At 37.2% G+C, this 19,877-nt stretch overlaps 1 protein-coding gene across 1 annotated transcript in view; it reads right to left on the reverse strand.

Annotated features, from left to right (window-relative positions):
* Window positions 1-19,877, reverse strand: part of CRISPLD1 (cysteine rich secretory protein LCCL domain containing 1) — a 33,275-nt gene that overhangs the window by 3,684 nt on the left and 9,714 nt on the right. The window contains exons 3-13 of the mRNA XM_016153684.2: window positions 12,646-12,764; window positions 12,173-12,305; window positions 11,089-11,204; window positions 10,269-10,369; window positions 8,478-8,618; window positions 8,247-8,307; window positions 8,072-8,138; window positions 7,741-7,871; window positions 6,333-6,376; window positions 6,167-6,239; window positions 2,701-2,776 (exon numbers count right to left, since the gene is read on the reverse strand). Of these exons, the coding sequence (XP_016009170.1) occupies window positions 2,701-2,776; window positions 6,167-6,239; window positions 6,333-6,376; window positions 7,741-7,871; window positions 8,072-8,138; window positions 8,247-8,307; window positions 8,478-8,618; window positions 10,269-10,369; window positions 11,089-11,204; window positions 12,173-12,305; window positions 12,646-12,764 (1,062 nt within the window). The remainder of the gene's footprint in view (window positions 1-2,700; window positions 2,777-6,166; window positions 6,240-6,332; window positions 6,377-7,740; window positions 7,872-8,071; window positions 8,139-8,246; window positions 8,308-8,477; window positions 8,619-10,268; window positions 10,370-11,088; window positions 11,205-12,172; window positions 12,306-12,645; window positions 12,765-19,877) is intronic.

A 19,877-nucleotide genomic window follows, 5' to 3' on the forward strand; every position in this document is an offset into this window, starting at 1 on the left:
ACTCACAAAGTTAAAGCTAATTCTGAACAGACCTCAAGGGTGGCTGCAGCGATAAGAACCATCCGATCTCGCAAACACTTGTCCAAACAGCAGGCTTGTTCTGTTGTTGAAGCAACAGAATGCAAATTGGCTGCTTTTATCTCATCAAGGGCCCATTACTCATTCTTAAATTTCCGCCTTTGCCAGTCTCTGCCTCAGTCACTCAGACTAAACCTTCGCCGGCTGGATTATCTGTACCTCATTTTATTTATCTTTGGTTTTTGACTTATAAACAACTCAAACGTAGTTCTGTATATCTTTACAGTTCCCTTCCAAGATATAGGCATATATTAAAATGGGGAATTGTTTCCTATTAATTAATAGAAATTTCCTATTAATCTACTCAGAGAAAATTTGCCCAAAAGAGTAACCCCACAAAAAAAAAAAATAATATAATATGTGCATATTTATAGGAAGACAGACCAATCATGGCTTCTACCTAGATTTGCAAGGTCTGTCATCCTGGTTTCAATGGTCCAACATGAGGTAACAGGAAAGTTCTACGATTACATTGCCAGTTACATAATCTGAATTGAATGGGATTTCTGTGGAGGAGGAAATTATTGTTTCAGGTTCAACACTTTCCAGTTCTTAAAACTGTCGACTCCTAGAAGTCAGCTCTTCTCTTGATTTCCCACCAAAGTCCTCTAGATTGTAACATTCGCTTTAAGACAAATATTCTACCGAAGTTCGTCCGTAGCTGAGTGCAGCCTGAGGGAATCCCACGGCAGGAAACACTCGCGCTGTTTCGTGCAAAACGACCCATCTCGTTTCCCCGTGGGTCTTTTCTGACCCCACTGGTGTGTTCTGTTCTTTTCTGCGAGCACACTTTAATGTGCTTGTCAAAGTTCGTGTGAGCATGTGCATCGGACGTGACCTTGCTCTATTGCTGTGCTCTGACCCTTGTGGCATCGGTCAGTATTTATTAGACCAGCGAGCCTGATGCCAAGCTGTTTAATCCTTTCCATTCTTTCTGTTCCATCACCAAGTGCCATGTACGTAAGACCTCACATCCTTACTCTCGGGAGGCATTTTGTTCACCATTTAAAGTCGACTGCTGAATTAATATTTGTATCCAATATGGTTCAGAACGGATAGAATTAAAAATAATTCTATACACATTTTAGTATTTATCTTTCTCTGTCAAAAGGGTATTATTATCAGCATTCTTCCCAAGGCAGTAAAAGTGCTTAGATATAACATTCACTAAATCCATGCACTCAATATGTTTTCAAACTATCGTTTTGCCCATAACTATGTAGTCAGCGGGCATTCCTATTTGAGTTCCAAGGTCAGAAGAGATTGTCTTTTCATGTCCACACTTTATAAGAATTAATATGTCATGAAAAAGAGAATGAATGTGTCTGTGAAAACATTTTTAAGGACTGTAGAAATTAACTTCATTTGTCACGAGTGGGAAATAAGTTAAAAGCAGTAAAATGTACAAGTTACAAACTACAGGTATAGAGAGGGGGAGAGAAGGAGACAGTAAGATGGGGATGTGGAGAAGGAGAGAAAAGGAGGGATGCAGACTGCTTCTCTTCTGCATATTGTACAGAAAGACGTAATGCATTTCGCAGGGATTGGAAGACTGGCGGGTAATGTCTGCGCCTCTAACTACGCTTCCTGGTGATAGTGATCTTTGTGTTTCCAATTTACTCTCAAAAGGATTTACATAGTCACATATAATTACCTACCCATTTCACTGAAGTAGGAAGATAAAGTTATCTCAGGAGATCAATTCTCCCAAATCCTTCACTCTAGCAAAGAGTGGTATCAAAGTCTGTGGGATATTTTGAAAGATTTTCACAAAGTATAACTAAAATGAAAAGGTTTGGTTCTTAAAGGGATAATCTGGAAAGAACAATTTCTTTGGAAATTTGTGATGATTCGAGATATGCTCATTCATATACATTTATTCATGTATCTTTTCAACAAATATTTGTGCGCAAGGTATTTGCTTAGTTTCTGAGGCGACTCTATGCTAAGCTCTGCCAGGCGGGTCTCAGCACCCAGAAGTCGCCAATGAAAAAACGATGCGTGAACCGCCCAGCTGCTTTCCTCAAGAGACTTAAAAAATAACAAAAGAGGTGAGGAAACCATCAGAATGCCTAATGGGGGAGAGACCTCTCTTAGAAGAGCTCATTGTACCATTCTCATCTTTTCACTTAAAGTAAACACTTTATGGCTCCTCTTTGGCAGGTCCAAATTGCCAGAATCACTACTCTCGAGCTTTGGGGCCATTACGAAGTAAATGAGAGTGACCTGAACACCAGCACTTCGATAACATGGCAGTTGCTGTGATCACAGAGACAGCTACCGAGTGACTGACAGGCGGGGATGCAGGACAGAGGGATGATTCACATCCCGGCGGGACAGAGCAGGACGGCTCGAGTTGGTATCACACTACTCCAAACAGCGTGCAATTTCAAATTTATGAATTGTTTATTTTTAGAACTTTCCATTTAATATTTTTGGACCACGGTTGGCTACAGGTAAATGAAATCATGAAAAAAACCACCGGGGGTCTACTGTATATAAATGTACACACACGCATTTAAAAGTGTGTGTGTGTGTGTGTGTGTGTGTGTGCAGAACCTATGGACCCTATACAGAAATATGCACACGAATGCTGAGAGCCGCGTGAATTAGGATACTTACATCGGAATAAACTCGAGTTCCAATCACACGAGCATAGTGTGGATTCGCCTGCATACAGTTACGAGGGCAGTATACTCTGTAAAACAGATATTTATAAATGTTAATTAGCTGGTGACTTCGGCCTTTCTCATTAGTAAGACTACAGACGTTCATACACAATAGTAAACTCAGCATTCTAAACCCTACTCATTTTTGCTTTTCTTCCGAAATAGGTCAATCGTAAAAGCCAGGCAGTCATAATTGCTTCTGCTCCCACTGTCAATCCACCTCCAGCTTTTGGCACAAATGTGTTTTTCTTTTTGAAAAAAATTAACCAGGAAGCTTTCTCATGCAGCGATTCAAAACAGAAAGAAGCATCAGGAAGCATCTCAAAGTATCTGGGAATTTGGTACCCCCACGTGTCTGCAGAATTTAGCAAACAGGTAACTTGGAAATTCTGAATCACTGTCTGACTCATACATCTCGTGGTTTCTTTTCTCTGCATTCGTGTCATTGGTATCTCATCCAATGTCATGGTTTTAATTCTCATCTATAAAATGCTGAACTCCAAATTTACGCCTATAATTGAGACTTCTCTTAATAGACTTGCATGTCCTACTGTTTTTCCGTGTCTCCACTTAGATTTAATAACTAGCTCAAACTCATCATGTTTGAACCCAAATTCCTAATCTCTTAGCCCCTAAATACGTTTTCTGCAGGCTTCCTACAATAAATGGTGACCCATTATTCCAGGTGCTCAAGCCAGAAACCTTTTTTCTATCCTCAATTCCTCTCCTTATCTCACACCTTACGCTCAACCACCAGCAATTTCTACTGACTATAAATTAAAATACACCCGACATCAGATCATTCCACACACTGACACAGGCGCACAAGTCCGATCCTCTGCCCCAAAGACTCCAGCGCCTCTCCGTCCCCTTCGGAGAGAATGGTAAGGGCTTCACTGTGGTCCGCAAGCCCTGCACATTCTGTCCCCCCATCTCCTCTCTGACCGCGTACCCCACTCTTCCACTTTCTCACCCAGATCCAGCCGTGCTGGTCGGCTGGTTATTCCTTAGCCCCTTCACGCTTACCATTCTCTCTGTATGGAATGTTCTTTCTCCAGATGCCCTGCAGCCTGCCTGACTGACATCTAATTGGCTTAGCTTATTTTTTTTAAAGTCCCCAAAATTATCATTGTTCAAGCAATTAAAAAAAAAAAAAATCCACTCCTAGAGTTTAAGATACTGTCAAGTAGCACTTTTTAAAAATCGATTGCCTCTTCTGAGTGTGTTCCCTGCCTCCCTCTCTCCCCTCCCTCCTCTCTCTCCCCCATCCTCCCTCCCTCTCTCCTCTCTCTCTCTCACTCCTCTAACCTCTCCCTCTCTCCCCTCCCCCACCTCAAAGCGCAAAACTGGAAAAACAATTTCCTTTACAAAGTAAATCAGTATCAACAAAATGACGACAGGAAAACCATTGTTTGGTGAAGGCATTAATGTTTTTCCTACAAATGTCCTAAAAAAAACTTCAGTGTCAACTACCTTTATTAATTGAAGCAGCTCTTCCTTAAGACAGCTTTCAGGAAGTAACTACATTTCTTATTTAAATTTCTTACTTCTAAGATTTGCACAATACTGTACACTTGGGAGTATATATACTTCCTATAACATCTAAACCAGAACTTACATTTACATGTAAGCAATAAATGAATCTGAGTCTTTACAACTTTAAATTAAAGAGCTGATTTTTGTAAAGACACTGTTGGGGCTTTCTGTAGGAGGAAGGGTGTCCCCATCGACTGTAACACTGTCTCCCTGTATTTGAGAACTACTGGGCACTCGGTGTCCACCCTACAGTGCTGTGTGGGCCCTACCTTGACCTTATTTTAAACACTGGCTTTGTGAGAGGCCAAGGTCAGTAGCTCCGAACTGAGTGAGTTTCTACCTACTCAGTAAAGTAAATTAAAGAAGGACTAGAGGAAGTTTTTGCTTTGTGTTCTAATCTCTGGTTTTAACACCTTATTACATAAGACTGAGAATGTACATAGTGATCTACTAAACGTTCCTTTGTCTACAATTTGCTGGTAAGCTTTCAATAAAAATGTTGACACATTTTTAATGATACCTAATTTTAGGTAGTGAGCACATAAGATTTTGAGTATCTCAACATTTATAGATATATGTAAGATGGGATAAGATTTCCAGTCACACACACAGAGGTACACACACACACGCCCTTTCTATAAGGTTATGGTACTAAATATTAGAGATGGTTTATTTTGAGTTCTGCCATTTTGAGCTTATTTCATTTAATTTATTCACTCTTGGCATTTTTCCCCAGAAAAGATTTATACCTTATTTAAGTGAAATAAAATTCTAAAATGAATTTGCCAACCATATAATTCCCTAAAAGTTATGCTATCATATAAACAATACCATTATTACCTAATTTATGAAACTATTAAAAATTTTATATGAGGACAAAAAAAAGAAAAACTTCATTTCACTTGTATATAAAAGAGTAATTAAGGTTAAAATTATACCTAAATCATTTTTTTCCCCCACTGATTTGTTATATTGGTGACAGCAAAAATTAAGTTTTATAAATTTATATCATTTCCCTTTTGGGGGAGGTGGAGGCAGCAAGTTCCCTTCTTGGAACGAGCCAAGAAATAGAAAATTATTTACTAACATTTTACTTGCATGATCTTTTTCTTTTGTAATAATATTTCTATGGATTGTACCACAGATATCAAATTTATCATTTATTGAGCATCTCCTGAAGGAGGCTCAGTGCTGAAATGCTCCACCACGACCCTTACATTTAGTCTGCATGAACCTAGTCACGTGGCTGAGACAGGGCCGAGCATAACACTGGTTTAGAGTAGGTGTTTAATAAACATATATAAATGAAACATTCTAAAAGCTTTGCTTTTTTCACCAGATCACAATGCTCAAATTTACCAGCTTCACCTAGCAACATGTCTCTTCTATTTATAAAAATACAATCTATAAGTATAGATAGAGGTTTGAAATATCTGGAAAGAAAATCTGTAAAATTTTCTAAGATTATAAAACATAGTAGCATGATGTTAATTAAATCTGTGAGCCTTATAAGAGCATAATTAGTGAAGCTCTAGTAAGAGATTACACTTTTGTAACAAAAATGTTTGATATACAATTCATCGGGGTTTATAAGCAGCCCGAGCAGACTAAGACAGAACTCTTCACAGCCCATGTAAACACACTGAGCATATGCACCAGCTCAGCTATCATGGAGGACCAGACGGTACTTCGGCATTTGGAGAAAGCACACAGGAGGGCAGGGAGTGCATGCAGTTTGTGATGTTCCACTGCTCTCCGCTGTGTTCAAGATCACAACCCTCTTTGAATCCTACAGACACCACGATACGAGGCAAAAACCGTTGTCACAGGGTAAGAGCACCTTATATGTTCACTGGTAAAGAAGAAACTTTAGAATACATTACCTCGGGCAATGGGAAGCAGGCTTATGAAACGGACAGAGCTGTTCCACAGTCGTTTCACAAGTGACCGCCTGAACTGGAGAATTAAAACACAAAATGATAAGCAAACTCTTTGGAAACAATAACGTACAACATACTAGTAAGAAGACAAGATGAAAAAAGTGCTAACCTGTTACTTTCGAGACTGTGAAGGAATTAGCAGACTGGTATTTCCTGGGGAAAAAAAAAACAAATATGTCAATCATTTTCTTATATGCAACAGCATCAACGTAACTTCTGGTAATTTTTAGGTCTATGAATATTTTTTCTTGAACATTCTCATTTAAATATCTAAATAAGTAGCAATATACAAATACATCATCTATTTAATGCTAAATCCATATTACCTTCAAGTATGAACCAAATCAATACCATTCTTCATATTAGAAGATGATCTCTTTTCATTATCAATCTCAAAAACTTATAGATAATACCATAAAACAATACACATTTATATCTACACACTTGTTAGCAAGTAACATTAAAATTATCAATATACTAATTCCCTGTCACCACAGAACCAAACTAATCTTTCACAGTAGTAAACATGAGGTAGTTACAAAAAGACCACTAAATAATAAGTACCTTCAAGGCGTGTGCATTGATCATTCTCTCTAATATTTAATAACAGGTCCATAATAATGAATTAATTCCTTTTCATCGTTAAAAACAGGAATATAAGAATAGGTATACCATTATATGTCAAAATTTTAACATTGATATCCAGATTTTCAGAAAAACATCTATTGCAAAAGGCAGGGCTTATTTGTGATGGTACATTAATATGACACACCTTTCAAATTTCAAGAGTTGCCATAATAAACATAGTTAAAAACTAAGTTAAGAGAAAAAAGTAAATAATAAATGTTTTTTAATCCAACACTCAGTGTTTGCTTTACTAAAACTACTAATATTTATTATTTATTCAAGATAGTTAATAAATATTTGCTGAATGAATCAGTTGAATCCTGTAAAAGTTTTAATTTGAGAGTAATGGCTAAAAAACATACATCAAGCCTTTGAACAAAACTATATACGTAGGAGATCGTTCTACCAATTTTCAAGCGTTTTTAATAATTTCTTTCTTATCATTATAAATTTCATCTTTACTGTGGAATTTCATGCAATTGTATACTTAAAGAAACCATGTCACATTTCTATGAAAAGTCATTTTATATGAGCTTCAATCATTACTTTTTTTACAAAGAAGCAAGAGATGTAACAAAGACATTTCCAAAACCCACACTCTTCTACTTTTTAGTGAGTATACATGAAAATATACAATGTTTTAGAATAATATCTTCGGTATTTTTAACCTGAGAAACATTTCAAAAAGTAATCAATGATTTTACGATGGATTCAATTACATTTAAAAGGACAAAAAAAAAAAAAAAGGTGACATAGTATGTGACCTGGGGACTTCAAAATTATCAATATTTTTATCAATTAAATTCTTCTATGCTTTGCTCAGCAACAATCTATTACTTCATTATTATAATTTAAAATCATCCGATCCAAAAGATCTCCCAGGTACTTACCCGATTGTCTGAACACCATTTCTATTGGATTTGATGAAATAATGTTTTCTTCCTTGTCTAGTGATATCAACCCAACCACCATCGTTGTCTATTATACCATAATGAATTGCAGCTCTACAGATGCTGGATTGCTTGGAGCAAAGGAGGAAAGAAAAAGATATTAAGATATTAAAATATTAGAGTGCTGCATACAACACAACTGGTTGCCATTTAAATGACTTTAAATTAAACATTTCTAAGCAAACTATCTACACATATATAAATTATTTTTATATTAAAAAAATCAAATATTCCATGAAAGGACTCTCCCCCAAATAATTATAATACTTACCATTTCATAATGGACACTGCCAATAACTTTAGCTTTACTATCCAAACAGCCAGCAGGACATTCATATCTAAATGAAAGACATTGGTAACAAAATTTAGTTCCTCTGAATGTCAGTATAAATTGAAACTATTTCTTGTATCTGTCGGTTAATTTTAAGAATAATAGTGAATATTACCGATTGCAGGTTGTTCCTTTACACTGATCTCTTAATCTCACTTCGCAGGAAACAATTTGGGCTAAAGGGAAAAAAACAAAATTTAGATAACGTAAAATCTGCTCTAATTCTTCACATTTAGTCTAATGCCAAGTATTTACCGCTCTAACAGTATCAAAGCTAGTAACATGCGGATGGCTCTGCCACCTCGTGTACACTGTTAAACGCCGGTGGGCGGTGCGGAAGTCTTACACATCTGCTGCATGCTTATGACTTCGTTCGTGCTGCTGTCGTCCGCCCGCGTTCGAACGTGGGCGTCCCGCACTCGTGACTGCTGCCGTTCGATTTCATTGGTTTCTTCTTCCCGTGGAGTGTAGTACCTGTCTGACCCTTCTGTGAAGAGAACGGAGGAAAGACACGTGAATCCTACTCTAAACGTGCACGCAACTTTAACAGTTCATGATATACCCGTACTTGCCCATCTAACATTTAAAACCAGAAAAATCAGTACTGTTTCCGGCACAGGTTTTGGTTGAAGGTGATCTTAGGTACTACAGTGGAGTAAATGAAACATACACGTCACCTTTGAGCCTTTAATTTGGGCTACCAGTTGGCCTAATATTAAATGGACTCATTTCTAAACTTTGCTTATATGTTAACATGATATCAGTGATTGGTTTTCATGAGGACCCTGTGAAGTCTATACAGTAAAAGAATAAAGTCAGGGCTTGGTAAATTTGAATTTTTTTCTGAAAAGAACTCATATTCTTAATATTTTCAGGAGGATCACATTTAAAATTATCTTATAAGGAAATTTGGTCTACAGAAGAATTGATATTCCGTTATTATTTATTACAGTATTATCGGTTTCAGTGGAATGGTTTTTCTCTCTCAGAAGGAAATTCAATGTGTAGAAATTTAAACTTGACAATGGAGAATAATTTCAAACTCTGAATTTAATATTTCTTCCAGGTTGGATTGTGTCAAGGGCTTGACACTGGCGCGTTTTAGAGAGTTGTGTTACTTTCATGTGTGTCTAAGAAACATAGAGAAAGGAAGTATAAAGTCAGAGGAAAATCAGTTTCAGTAAAATATAGTGGCCATTGGTGAAGGGGCAAGTAGGTAGCTGGTTTGGAGGTAAAGAGGATGGAAAACAGACTCACACAAAATGAAAAACGCTTCCAGGAATTCAAAATGGCTCATGTAGCTGAGTAAAATATATGTCACTTCTTGTCTGCTCATTCTAGCTGATAAGCATTGAGTTATTAAGGGGAAAAAGGCACATCTCCTTATGACTACTGCAAAAGGCCTACATTAACTCTTAGTCTGCACTAATCTTCATTTAGTCATCAATAAGAAAAGAAGTACAAGGAAGTAAAAAATGTTCGCCTGGCTGCCCAACATAAGCATGATGATTTCCACAAAGCTTTGTCACGTGTATTTTATCTTCGTGTGTTATAAATGGGACATCATATTTATATTTACTTTTTAGGACATCGAATGCATTTGAGAGTACTACTTTTACAGTAGTTTTATAAAACTCTTACAGTTTTTGGTTATTTTGGCATGAAAAGCTGTACATATACTCTACAGTGAGAAGCAGAAAATCAGTACAAGTCATTGAGCATGGTTCAAGTAAGAATTATGGATAGATGTTTGGGCGAAAACTTTTGAAGTGCTAGAAATAAATTACGCTACACTACCAAATCCTTCCAAAATGATGACTTATGGAAATAACTCTAGTCGACAATGTGTCAAGCTGGTTTTTAAAAATGTAAACATCCTGGTCACTCCAGGATAAATTACAAGTAGAATTAGAAGTTATCTGGAGGAAGCATGAAACTCCTTTAAATACACATTGGCATAAAAGGCATTAATATTACAAATATTTTTATAAATATTCTAAATGGCTTCTTCAAAATATTTGAAATAGAGTTCTAGAAGCTTTTTGAGTAATAAATACACTTTTGTCTTTAATAACAGAAATTCATGCGTAAGTGTTAACATACCCATCAACTGCATATGAGTACATATAGCGCTTACCTTTATAGCACAGGTTTTCTCTACAGCCTCCTCCAAAACTGGGTGGGCAAGCGGAACAGGGCCGCCCGTGCTTGTAGGGGGCGTGGCCCCACCAGTTACCCCTGAAAGAGAGGATGCGCACTCTTTAAAGAGGCAGTTTAACGGTATGATTTTTAAGACGCTGCGAAATATGACTGAAAGAATCTTCCAAGTAATGATTTAGAAGTGTAGATTTAAGACACTTGCCTCCTTTATCGCTGAGTCCTTTTGGTTACTAGGTTTAAATACAAATTGTTGCCTCATTCTTTTGAAGTATACTAAATAACATGCTATGCATAATGCTAAAAAATACAAAATCAAACTTCTGCAGAACACCAAAGTCTGCTAAGGGATATTCATCTATACTCCATTTGATTTAATAAAAACAGATTTTAGACTTAGATTTGACCCTGAGAATGGTTATGTAATGTTTTCAAGGTAATCGTTTGAATGGTCTGTATACAGGCAAAAAAGCATTTTTCAGTTAATCTATAGTTATTCATCTCTAACAAATCAAAATCATTAAATATTTATGCAATATAATAGTGCAATGAGTAAAACCAAAGGCATAAAAATATGATTCCTATCCTCACAAAGATATTTTCAAATTCCCTTTCCTTTTAAGCACTGATTTCTATGCATCAGGCAACCATAACATCTATGTTAAGTAAACTGAGTTCAAGCAATTATGACTTTACTCAGCAATACACATCGAAAATGAAAAAAAAAAATCAGGAATATAAAGTTATTTTCATGTCATTAAGAAAAATTTACATTTGAAAGCAGTGTTTTGTCTACTTACTTCGGGGAATAATTGCACACCAAGTAGACGGCTTTGGGCCATATCTGTCCCCAGATGTTCATGTTGTGACACAAATTGATGGCACAGCCTATCCTGCTACTTGTTGCCCACACAACCTACACGAGAGGAACGAAAGGCTCAGAAAAAAGCAAGTTGAGGTGAAGACACGACATAGCCGAGAGAAAAAGGTGTAAAATTCTCATTTGGAATGAAATGAGGCAACGTCCAAAAGGATATTTTTCCTGAGACTTTGGGAAGTGCTTAAGTCGATTAGAAAAAGAGATCTACACTCAATAACTGTATCTAGCTATAAAATGTAAGAACCGTCAAAATGCACATTTACTAAGTAACTCAAAATTTACATCCTCACAAACCTAAATTCTGTGTTTTTCTATAAAGAAACTAACCTGAGGAAGGGACAGAATTTCTTGTCTTAAACAGAAAGTACAAAACTGAGGTGTTCAGATTTATCTTACAATGTGATATTTTCATTGTGCCACTGATTATTAGGGAGTTCAGCGCTGATCTCAATCATGTCACAGGCAGGGGCGTACAGAAAGTTTGTCTGCTTTCCATTTGCCAATAATCAGCCACAGACCTTCTAGAAACTCAGAACTATGGTGAGTTATCTGGTCGAATCTGCTTATAGTTGTGTGATTTCCCAGTTTAGAACATACCCAATACCAAATGGGAACAATGAATATCAAAAAAGAAATTAAATGTTGCACACCTACAAATACTGAATGTCACTGGTAATTAAAACTATATTTTTATTCTTTGGAAAATAAAAATAATGACACCTGCTTTTGAAGACGGTAAATTTCTCATTTGCACTTATTGGAGCCATATTAAAAAGGTTTCACATTGAAAATCATGGCAATAATACCGTTCTAAGTAGATGTTTGGACATTTTTTCTGATCAATACTTTTATTGATCAGAAATGTCTAAGCTTATTCTACATAAATCAATAACTATATAATTTTTAATAACCATATCAACGGACATAAGTTCAGAAGCCTAAGCTGTCCCATAGTCACATGAAGTTAACTTAGAGAAACGAAGTACAAGGCACCCCAAACATACCTGTGTATAATGAGTACATACAGGACCAGAACATCGGAACGGGCAGTACGGGTTGCATTCGTGTTCGTACGGGTAGCTGAAGTCTCTCACCTCATCGTACCATGCTTGTACATGAAATGTTGGGGGCCTATATCTATTTGAAATGAAAGAACCATAAAGAGTGATGAAAGCTGGGGGGAAAAAATGTAAAACCAAATATTTCGAACAGATTGGTAAAGTTTGGTGGAGATTTTTGTATGTTATTAATCTTAAGTACGTATCCCCATGATGTTACTATTATGTCAATGATCTAAAACAAAAGTAAGTCTCAAATATTGATCATTCTTGTACGCTGTTTATTTTTTATTATCGTGTGGGTATGATTACTTGTTTTCCTTTCGGGCACTGAGCCTTCGAAAATGGGCGACATGACTTAATAAACATTTCGCTTCAAACACACATTTTCAGAAACAAAAAGTTACATTTCAAGCTACCTTCCCCAGTGTGCCCCCAAATTCTGTCCGATTGACGGAAGCAAGCTCGCAGGTCCGTGCTCCCACAAACACGTCTCGGCCCAGGATTCTGCAGATCTTTCCAGCTCTACATCCCATGTCTACAGTTTAAAACAAAAACAAAACAGACTCAAACATTTAACGTACATGTATAGCGTTGCTCAGTTCTGACGTTTCCTCCCTTCTTACTTATTTGCAAAGTCAACATCTTGGTTTGCGTTCTCACCACTTCTCACCTAGATTTTTGCGGTAGCCTAATTAATCCCTTTGCCTCATTTCCCATCCCTCCAATTTGCCCTGCAAGTGTTGAGAAGGCTCTAAGTGAGCACGAATACACTTCAGTGATTCCTGTCTACAAGGACCCCAAAATCCCCATACACGTGACGTGCGAGACCCCTGGTCCCACCGTTTCATGGGACCTGCTACTCCTTGCTCTTGTCGGCACGGTTTCCTCTGCCAGTTATTTGTCAGACGGCTACTCTTTCTTCGCAGTTCAGGTTTGTGTGATACATTTGCGACACCTTTTCAATTCTCTCCGATGTAAACTAGTCCCTCTTTGGGGCTCCTAAAATTCTGTTCTGCTCCTTTGTTTAGCAGCCATGACACTGCAGAGTTAGTATTTGTCCACATGTCTGTCTTCTTCATGGGGCTGAGAGTTGCTTCGGGGCAGTTATTTAGGTCATGCCGGTACCTTGGGCCTATTTTTTGTGTCTGTCATATGGACGACGTGGATAATAAACGTTTGTTGAATCCGTGATCAATGAATCTGAGTCCTACAAATATATAAATGCATTCTGTATACAAAATTCAATTAGGGTGATTGGTTTGTACTTTCAAAATAATTCGTAAAGAAATATTTAAAATTTCAAAATTATTACTGAAACGTTTGCGCACCTTGGCTTTAATCTTCAATGTGTTAGTGTGGAAATAAGACAGTGTAGTGAGCGTGCTGGGGAAAGCAGGGCGAGACGGCACTCGGTTCAGTCTGGGCACTGCGTTCAGTCTGGGCACTGCCAATCACAGGACTCTGGGCACCTTCCGAGGGTGACGAAGCAGTCCTGGCCCGAGCGCGTGAGGGCACAAGCTAAGGCGACAGCAAGGAGATGAAACGCGCAGACAGACTGAACTGATGCTTAGGAACTTAAATTCCTAGAAGTTCATGGATGAGTAAAGGTGGGGTGGGGAGGGGGAGGGGAGTGGACCGATGACATCACCAAACAGAGAAACAGACCGTGTGACGGACATGTGTGTCTGTGTGGTTGTGTGCATATTTCCAGGGTGACACGTGACGTGTCTGTAACACACGCACTACATGTGGCACACAGAGAGCGGAAATGCACGCGTGGGGTTCTGGGAACACAAACGGGCTCTAACGTATCAGTTTTGAAGTTATTCACCCAGAGATGAATTTCTTCAGAAAGATGATAAAGTACGAGAAGGGAAAGAAAATTCTGAAGTTATCAAAATCGAAGAGGAGAAAAAACAATGAGTTAGTAAAATCAACGAGGAAAAACGGGACCAGAAAGGTTAAAGGAAAACTGAAGGAGGATTAAATTATAGAAGCAAAGGAACAAGAGATTCCGGGAGGAGAGAGTGGGCACCAAGGTCAAATGCCAGCAGCCAAGAGAGATGAGGTCTGCTGAGTGCCAGTTCATGACTGAGAGCCATTTCAGACCAATGCTAGGGAGAGAAATCAGGACAGAGACAAAGCTGAGAGAGCAAGTCTAGGTTCTTGGTTAGCGAGGAAGCAAAGAGATAGGGCAGAAGCTTAAAAAGATGAGGCCAGTCTACGGCCATGCCACCCTGAGCAGGCCCAATCCCGTCTGATCTCGGAAGCTAAGCAGGGACTGGCCTGGTTAGTACTTGGATGGGAGACCGCCTAAGGGTCCATAAGCTTCGAGGTCCTTGCAACCTGTGAGGTCAACCAAGGGTTGCCTTGCCTGAAAAAAAAAAAAAAAAAAAAGACGAGGCCAGGGTGTCGGCAAAAAGTTTGCTTGCTTTCGCTTGTAAAGGATGCGAGAAACCTAGTCATGACTGTAGGCCGAATGCAAAAGACACTAGGGAGGAAAGAAAACAAAACAGAAAGAAAGGGAAGGGGGATGTGTAGGGAGTCGTTTCTTCCCTCATGAATATCCCTAAATGGATATTCCCCCTCACTCAATTGTGAATCGGAAATACACACGTTCATGTTTTCGAATCCAAAAGGTAAAATTTGTACCAAATTAGAATAAGTATATTCTTCTTACAGTGCATCGTTATTATGTACCAAAAACACACAAAAAATGCATATTTACATGTAACTAAAAAATTAGGAGCAGCAAAAGTAGCTGATTTTCATAAAAGCTTTAATTTTACTTTGAATTAATGTCAAATATTCACGATGACTGGTTTTTGGTATAGACATCAGAAACGTGTGCTATAAATATTTATCAGGCAAGCGCTTTATTTGCCGAACACGGGCATACTATTTCTTAAATTTATTACTTAAATTAGACCTAATTATATAATTAAATATTTTATATAATTATGCAAAGATATAATTCAAGTAGCTGTCATTATTCACCCAGACAAATTAGGTGACAAAGAATCTGGCTAAAGTCCCAGAAAATGAACAAGATGCTGATTTCCTTTGGTATCCGGGAGGCTGGAGGGGATCCTCTCTCAAACACTAGCAGGTTTCCAGGTACAGTTCTCTGGAAAGTAGTTTGTTTTCAAGAGACAAATTCTTGTCTTCGATCTTGGAAGTTAGTTCTTGCCTAGTACTTTAGTCATTAGCACAGTGAAATTACACTTATCTGTAGGTTCCTAATCTAGCAACCTCATATTCCAAGAGTAGCCAGAAAGCAGAAGAAAAAGGAACAGTTCTTAGATGGCTTTTTTAATAAAAATAACTCGAAACCATTGTGATGCTTTTAAAACAGAAAAGGCGGCACTGCATTCCCTCCTCTTCCTTTCAGGCTGAGCTGGATAGTGACTCCTTGCAAGGGTAGCTCAAAAGACCACGTGCTGAGACCACACCGAGAGATGCAGGAATCCCCCCTTGAGATTTCCCAGCCCAGGCACGAGACCTGTCCGTCTGCAAGTCCAGGTCACTGGGAACATATGAGAGACCCAGTGAGACCCACCCAGCTGAACCCCAGGAAGAGACTGGAGCGCCCTTCTTCAAGGCTAGTTTCCTTGCTTCTATACATGATGCTACAATCTTAGATGCCAGTTTTTCCTATTAAATTGAAGATGGATCTTTTTCAGAGAGGATATGCAACCAAGTCCAAATTCACAACTGTTATATTTCAAAAACGTGTTTAAATATCTGTTGTATAGAAGTTGAAATAAAATTAAAACATACCATTCAAATGCTTTAGGCTAAGTATTCTTATTTGTAAAATGTGTCTGTTAAAAAAGAAGATAACTCAGGTCCCTTTGAGAACTAAAATTCGATTGTTAACTATATACTATGGATAAACTGTTCTTTATGGCATAAGTTTTCTATCAAATCCATTAAAAATAAGGGAATACAGCAAATGGACTATAATAAGGCTAAAATAGGGACACACATCATTTTAATATGAAAACTAAGGCAGAGGGGCCCGCAACTAAAATTTACTATCAACATTTAATAACTATTCCTTAAAGAACCTAATCAAGCATATCGGTGTCTAAATCAAGTTCACTAATACAAGTCAAGAAGATTCTTCAAAAAAGAAAGTATAGCTGTCCTGAAAGAAATATTACCATAACATGATAACAGCATGGAATGTATATTTTTATGCTACAACATTATATTTCAGGTTTTAAGACCACTAGTACTGCATACCAATCCCATTTAAATGTAGGTTAGTCTCTACACATTTCTATTTCAATTCAGGTCTGTAAATTAAATCAAGATGGCCTGAAGGGCTTCTTTTTTCTCTCCCTGAACTATTCACCCAGCACTAATTTAAAGCCAAACCACATTTAAAATTACCATTTCTTTATAAGACGGGTACTTGAGGTGTGTAAAATGAAAACCACTCTATTTTTCAACTACATTCGCGAGCTGTTCTTTCTCAGAGCACAGTAAAGTACTCAATGAAATTTTACTACGAAGAGAAACAGAATATGATTGACATTCTTGGCCCCCAATGATATTTTTAAGCCAGTTCAACAGAGAGGCTCTATCATTGTGTGCGTGTGCGTGTGTGTGTGTGTGTGTGTGTGTGTGAGAGAGAGAGAGAGAGAGAGAGAGCAAGCGCAAGCGTGAGAATGAGAAACCTTAACTATCAACAAATGATTTTCAAAAGTAAACCTAGAAATATATAGCAATCTTAGTACTAAAGTGCTGTACTTGTAGAAACTGGAAATTTTGTAGCTATCTGGACATGTACAGAAAATCCCATTGACTGCTATCCTTCGGGAAGTATGAATGAGCATATACAATTCAAGTCCTGCCAGAATTCCTGCTGTCCTGCTCTAAAAACAATCAATGAAGGCTGGAAATCATTCAAGAATGTAGTTTGAAATAAAGTTAATATTGCCAGCTCACCAGTACCTTAGCTAAACCAGAACTGTACACTAGGCAAAAACAGCCCTAATCACATTCGTTTTTCTTTCTTTGACACTGGGAATTGTTTTCTCTCTTAAAAGTGGTTAAGTATTTTTAAATATATCTTCTTGATCATAGTAAATTTACAGCTCTTTCCAGATTCACATGGTTTGAAATTTCATATTCTATTCTTTATATTTTATTCTATACAGCTTCAAAATTATTAGACTTTGTGAAACAAGAGTTGAAGGCCAATGTTAGTCAAGTCACTAAGAATTTGTCTGAAGATGCATTTTCTTATAGTTTATGCTTTGAAAATGTTAGTTAAAAAGCTAAAGTGAACGATGGAATATTTTTCAAATAAAAAACAAACATTAATTTCACACAGATTATCTAATCTTAAAGAGCTTTTTAATTAACCAGTATCATTTTAGGTTGTATTCATAAAGAGTAATTTTGTACAATTACGTGTGCGATGCAAATCTGTGTAGTTAAGGCTCTTCATACATAAATTATCCCAAAGATCAATGGCAGGGGAAGCAATAATGAACATTTATTAGTCTACAAAGTTACCGATAAGCACTTAATAGTGAAGGTATCATGATAATTAGTTCACCAAAGAGAATACCCTAAGTCACACTGAGGTTGGTAAGCAGTTAATTTTATAGAATTAGATTCACCAATGAAGAAAACATATAAATGAATAAATAAATTTTCATAGGAAATTGACTGCCATGGCCTGACATTTATAAATGCACACAGAAACATAATTTCATAATTGTCAAAGCTATCTAACTAGGGAAATAAATATAGGTTTGTAGATTTTCCGCCATTCTAGAAAACCCGCCTACGTAGATGAAGACATGCTGAGAAAAATGTCTTAAAATAGTTAAGTTTTTTCCCCCCCAAAAAATGAAAATAAGAATTTGTGTAATTTATTATCTAACAATTTGAAAGTATATCTAAATAATATAGAAATAATGTTTTAATTCATTATACCTTTTTGCAAAATTGATACGGCTTTAGTGGATTTCCAAGATAAATACGAGAAAATGGCTGGTCTTTGACTATCATACTATAAGGTCGCCTAATTAATGACAGTTATACCAGTACATGATCCAATGTGTAAATTCATATGGGCTTTTAAAACATGCACTGCTCTCTGACAAAGAAAGACACCGTGGTGTTGAAAAGGCTGTTACACCGGAAGCCAGTCTGGCTCTAAGCTAGAAGCTCTGGCCTTGCCTTCCTACCACTGAAAACAATAAGTAGCAGAATGAAAATATTTTTAAAAACTATCTAAACATTTGAAATAAATTTTGAAAACTGAATTCCACAAGCATCCCTTTATACATCTGCATACTTGGAATACCGCCCTCCTCTTAGATCCACGCCTACTTCAGTTCTGAGCTGGCAGAAGCAGCAACAGCATCTAACTTCCAATGATACTGAAAATCCCCCTTCCCTAGTGCTATGTCCTCTGGACATAGGCAAATGAGGTCGTTAGTGATCAATTTGCCTCTCATTTTCTTATGCAGACAGAAATAAAAGTAAGCTTGCACGTCTTCAAATTGCTCAAATTACGGGTAATGAAAGCACATGATATGCCCTAGAAGAGTTTTCTTTACCCCTGAAATTGTGTATTTTCAAGTTTATCTCTGATTATGTCGAGTTTGTTAACATCAGAAAGCTGGAATGAGTCTCTTCAATTTCTTTAGCTTTAAAATTCTATTATTTCACACTTACAATCTCCTACAGAATGCCCTGCATCTCTTGTAGAACCCCATAAGAACATACAAACTGTAAAATGATCTTTCTGGTGACAATTAAGGATATTTCTTAACTAAGAAGCAAAAGCCTTTTTGTAGCTTTCAAGACTGCAAAACCAACAACCGTGCCGATCTTCCAATTGTAAGTCTAGAGCAGAATGCAATTGTTTCCGAATCATCTCTGTTTGAGAAAGTTTTAATGTTATCCAAAACTGATAAATACAACTGAAACTTAATTGAATAAGAGAAGAAAAAAATTCTCAGTATAAAGTTAAAACCAGGCCTCTCTTCAGCTCAGTCCTAAGAAACCAATGGTAAAATCTTTGAAATAAGGCACAGTCTTCCACATGTAATTTTTCCCCACAGCTAAAAGGAAGAGCAGCATTTTTCAGCCAGCTCATGAATGAAGTGGTTGCAGAAAATCGGACATAGAGTTATCTCTTTCCAAATACCACCTTTAAAAGATTATTCTTGCTGGGCCACCACTTCTGGAAAGAGAGATTTGCAAATTATCCATTGTATGTCAAAACAAAATCCTGTCGTATTTTCCTATTTAAATCAGAAAGTAGGAACTACAAATCTGATGGAATAAGCTGTCAATGTGATTCTCTCAACAGCAAGAACTTCAAGAATGAATTTATTCTACGGAAGTAACACATCTGACAGTTAACAAGATTTCAGATTTAAATTCCAGATATAATGCCTCATTACAAAAATCTTTAAAAGTCGCCTTTTCTCCCTGTTGGAGGCGTTATTAGAATTATAAAGAAACTAACATCGATGAAATAAATAAATAAGTCAATCTGTGCTGAAAAAGTGCAGGATGTTTTTGTGACAAAGTCATCTGGTATAAAAAGCGCTATGGAAAACAGCAGTAATACATTCCTGAAAACTAGGAAATTACCTCAGGCTCTGTTTCACCT

Source organism: Rousettus aegyptiacus, unplaced genomic scaffold (assembly GCF_014176215.1).
Source record: "Rousettus aegyptiacus isolate mRouAeg1 unplaced genomic scaffold, mRouAeg1.p scaffold_m13_p_15, whole genome shotgun sequence".
In the NCBI taxonomy this organism is placed as follows: Eukaryota; Metazoa; Chordata; class Mammalia; order Chiroptera; family Pteropodidae; genus Rousettus; species Rousettus aegyptiacus.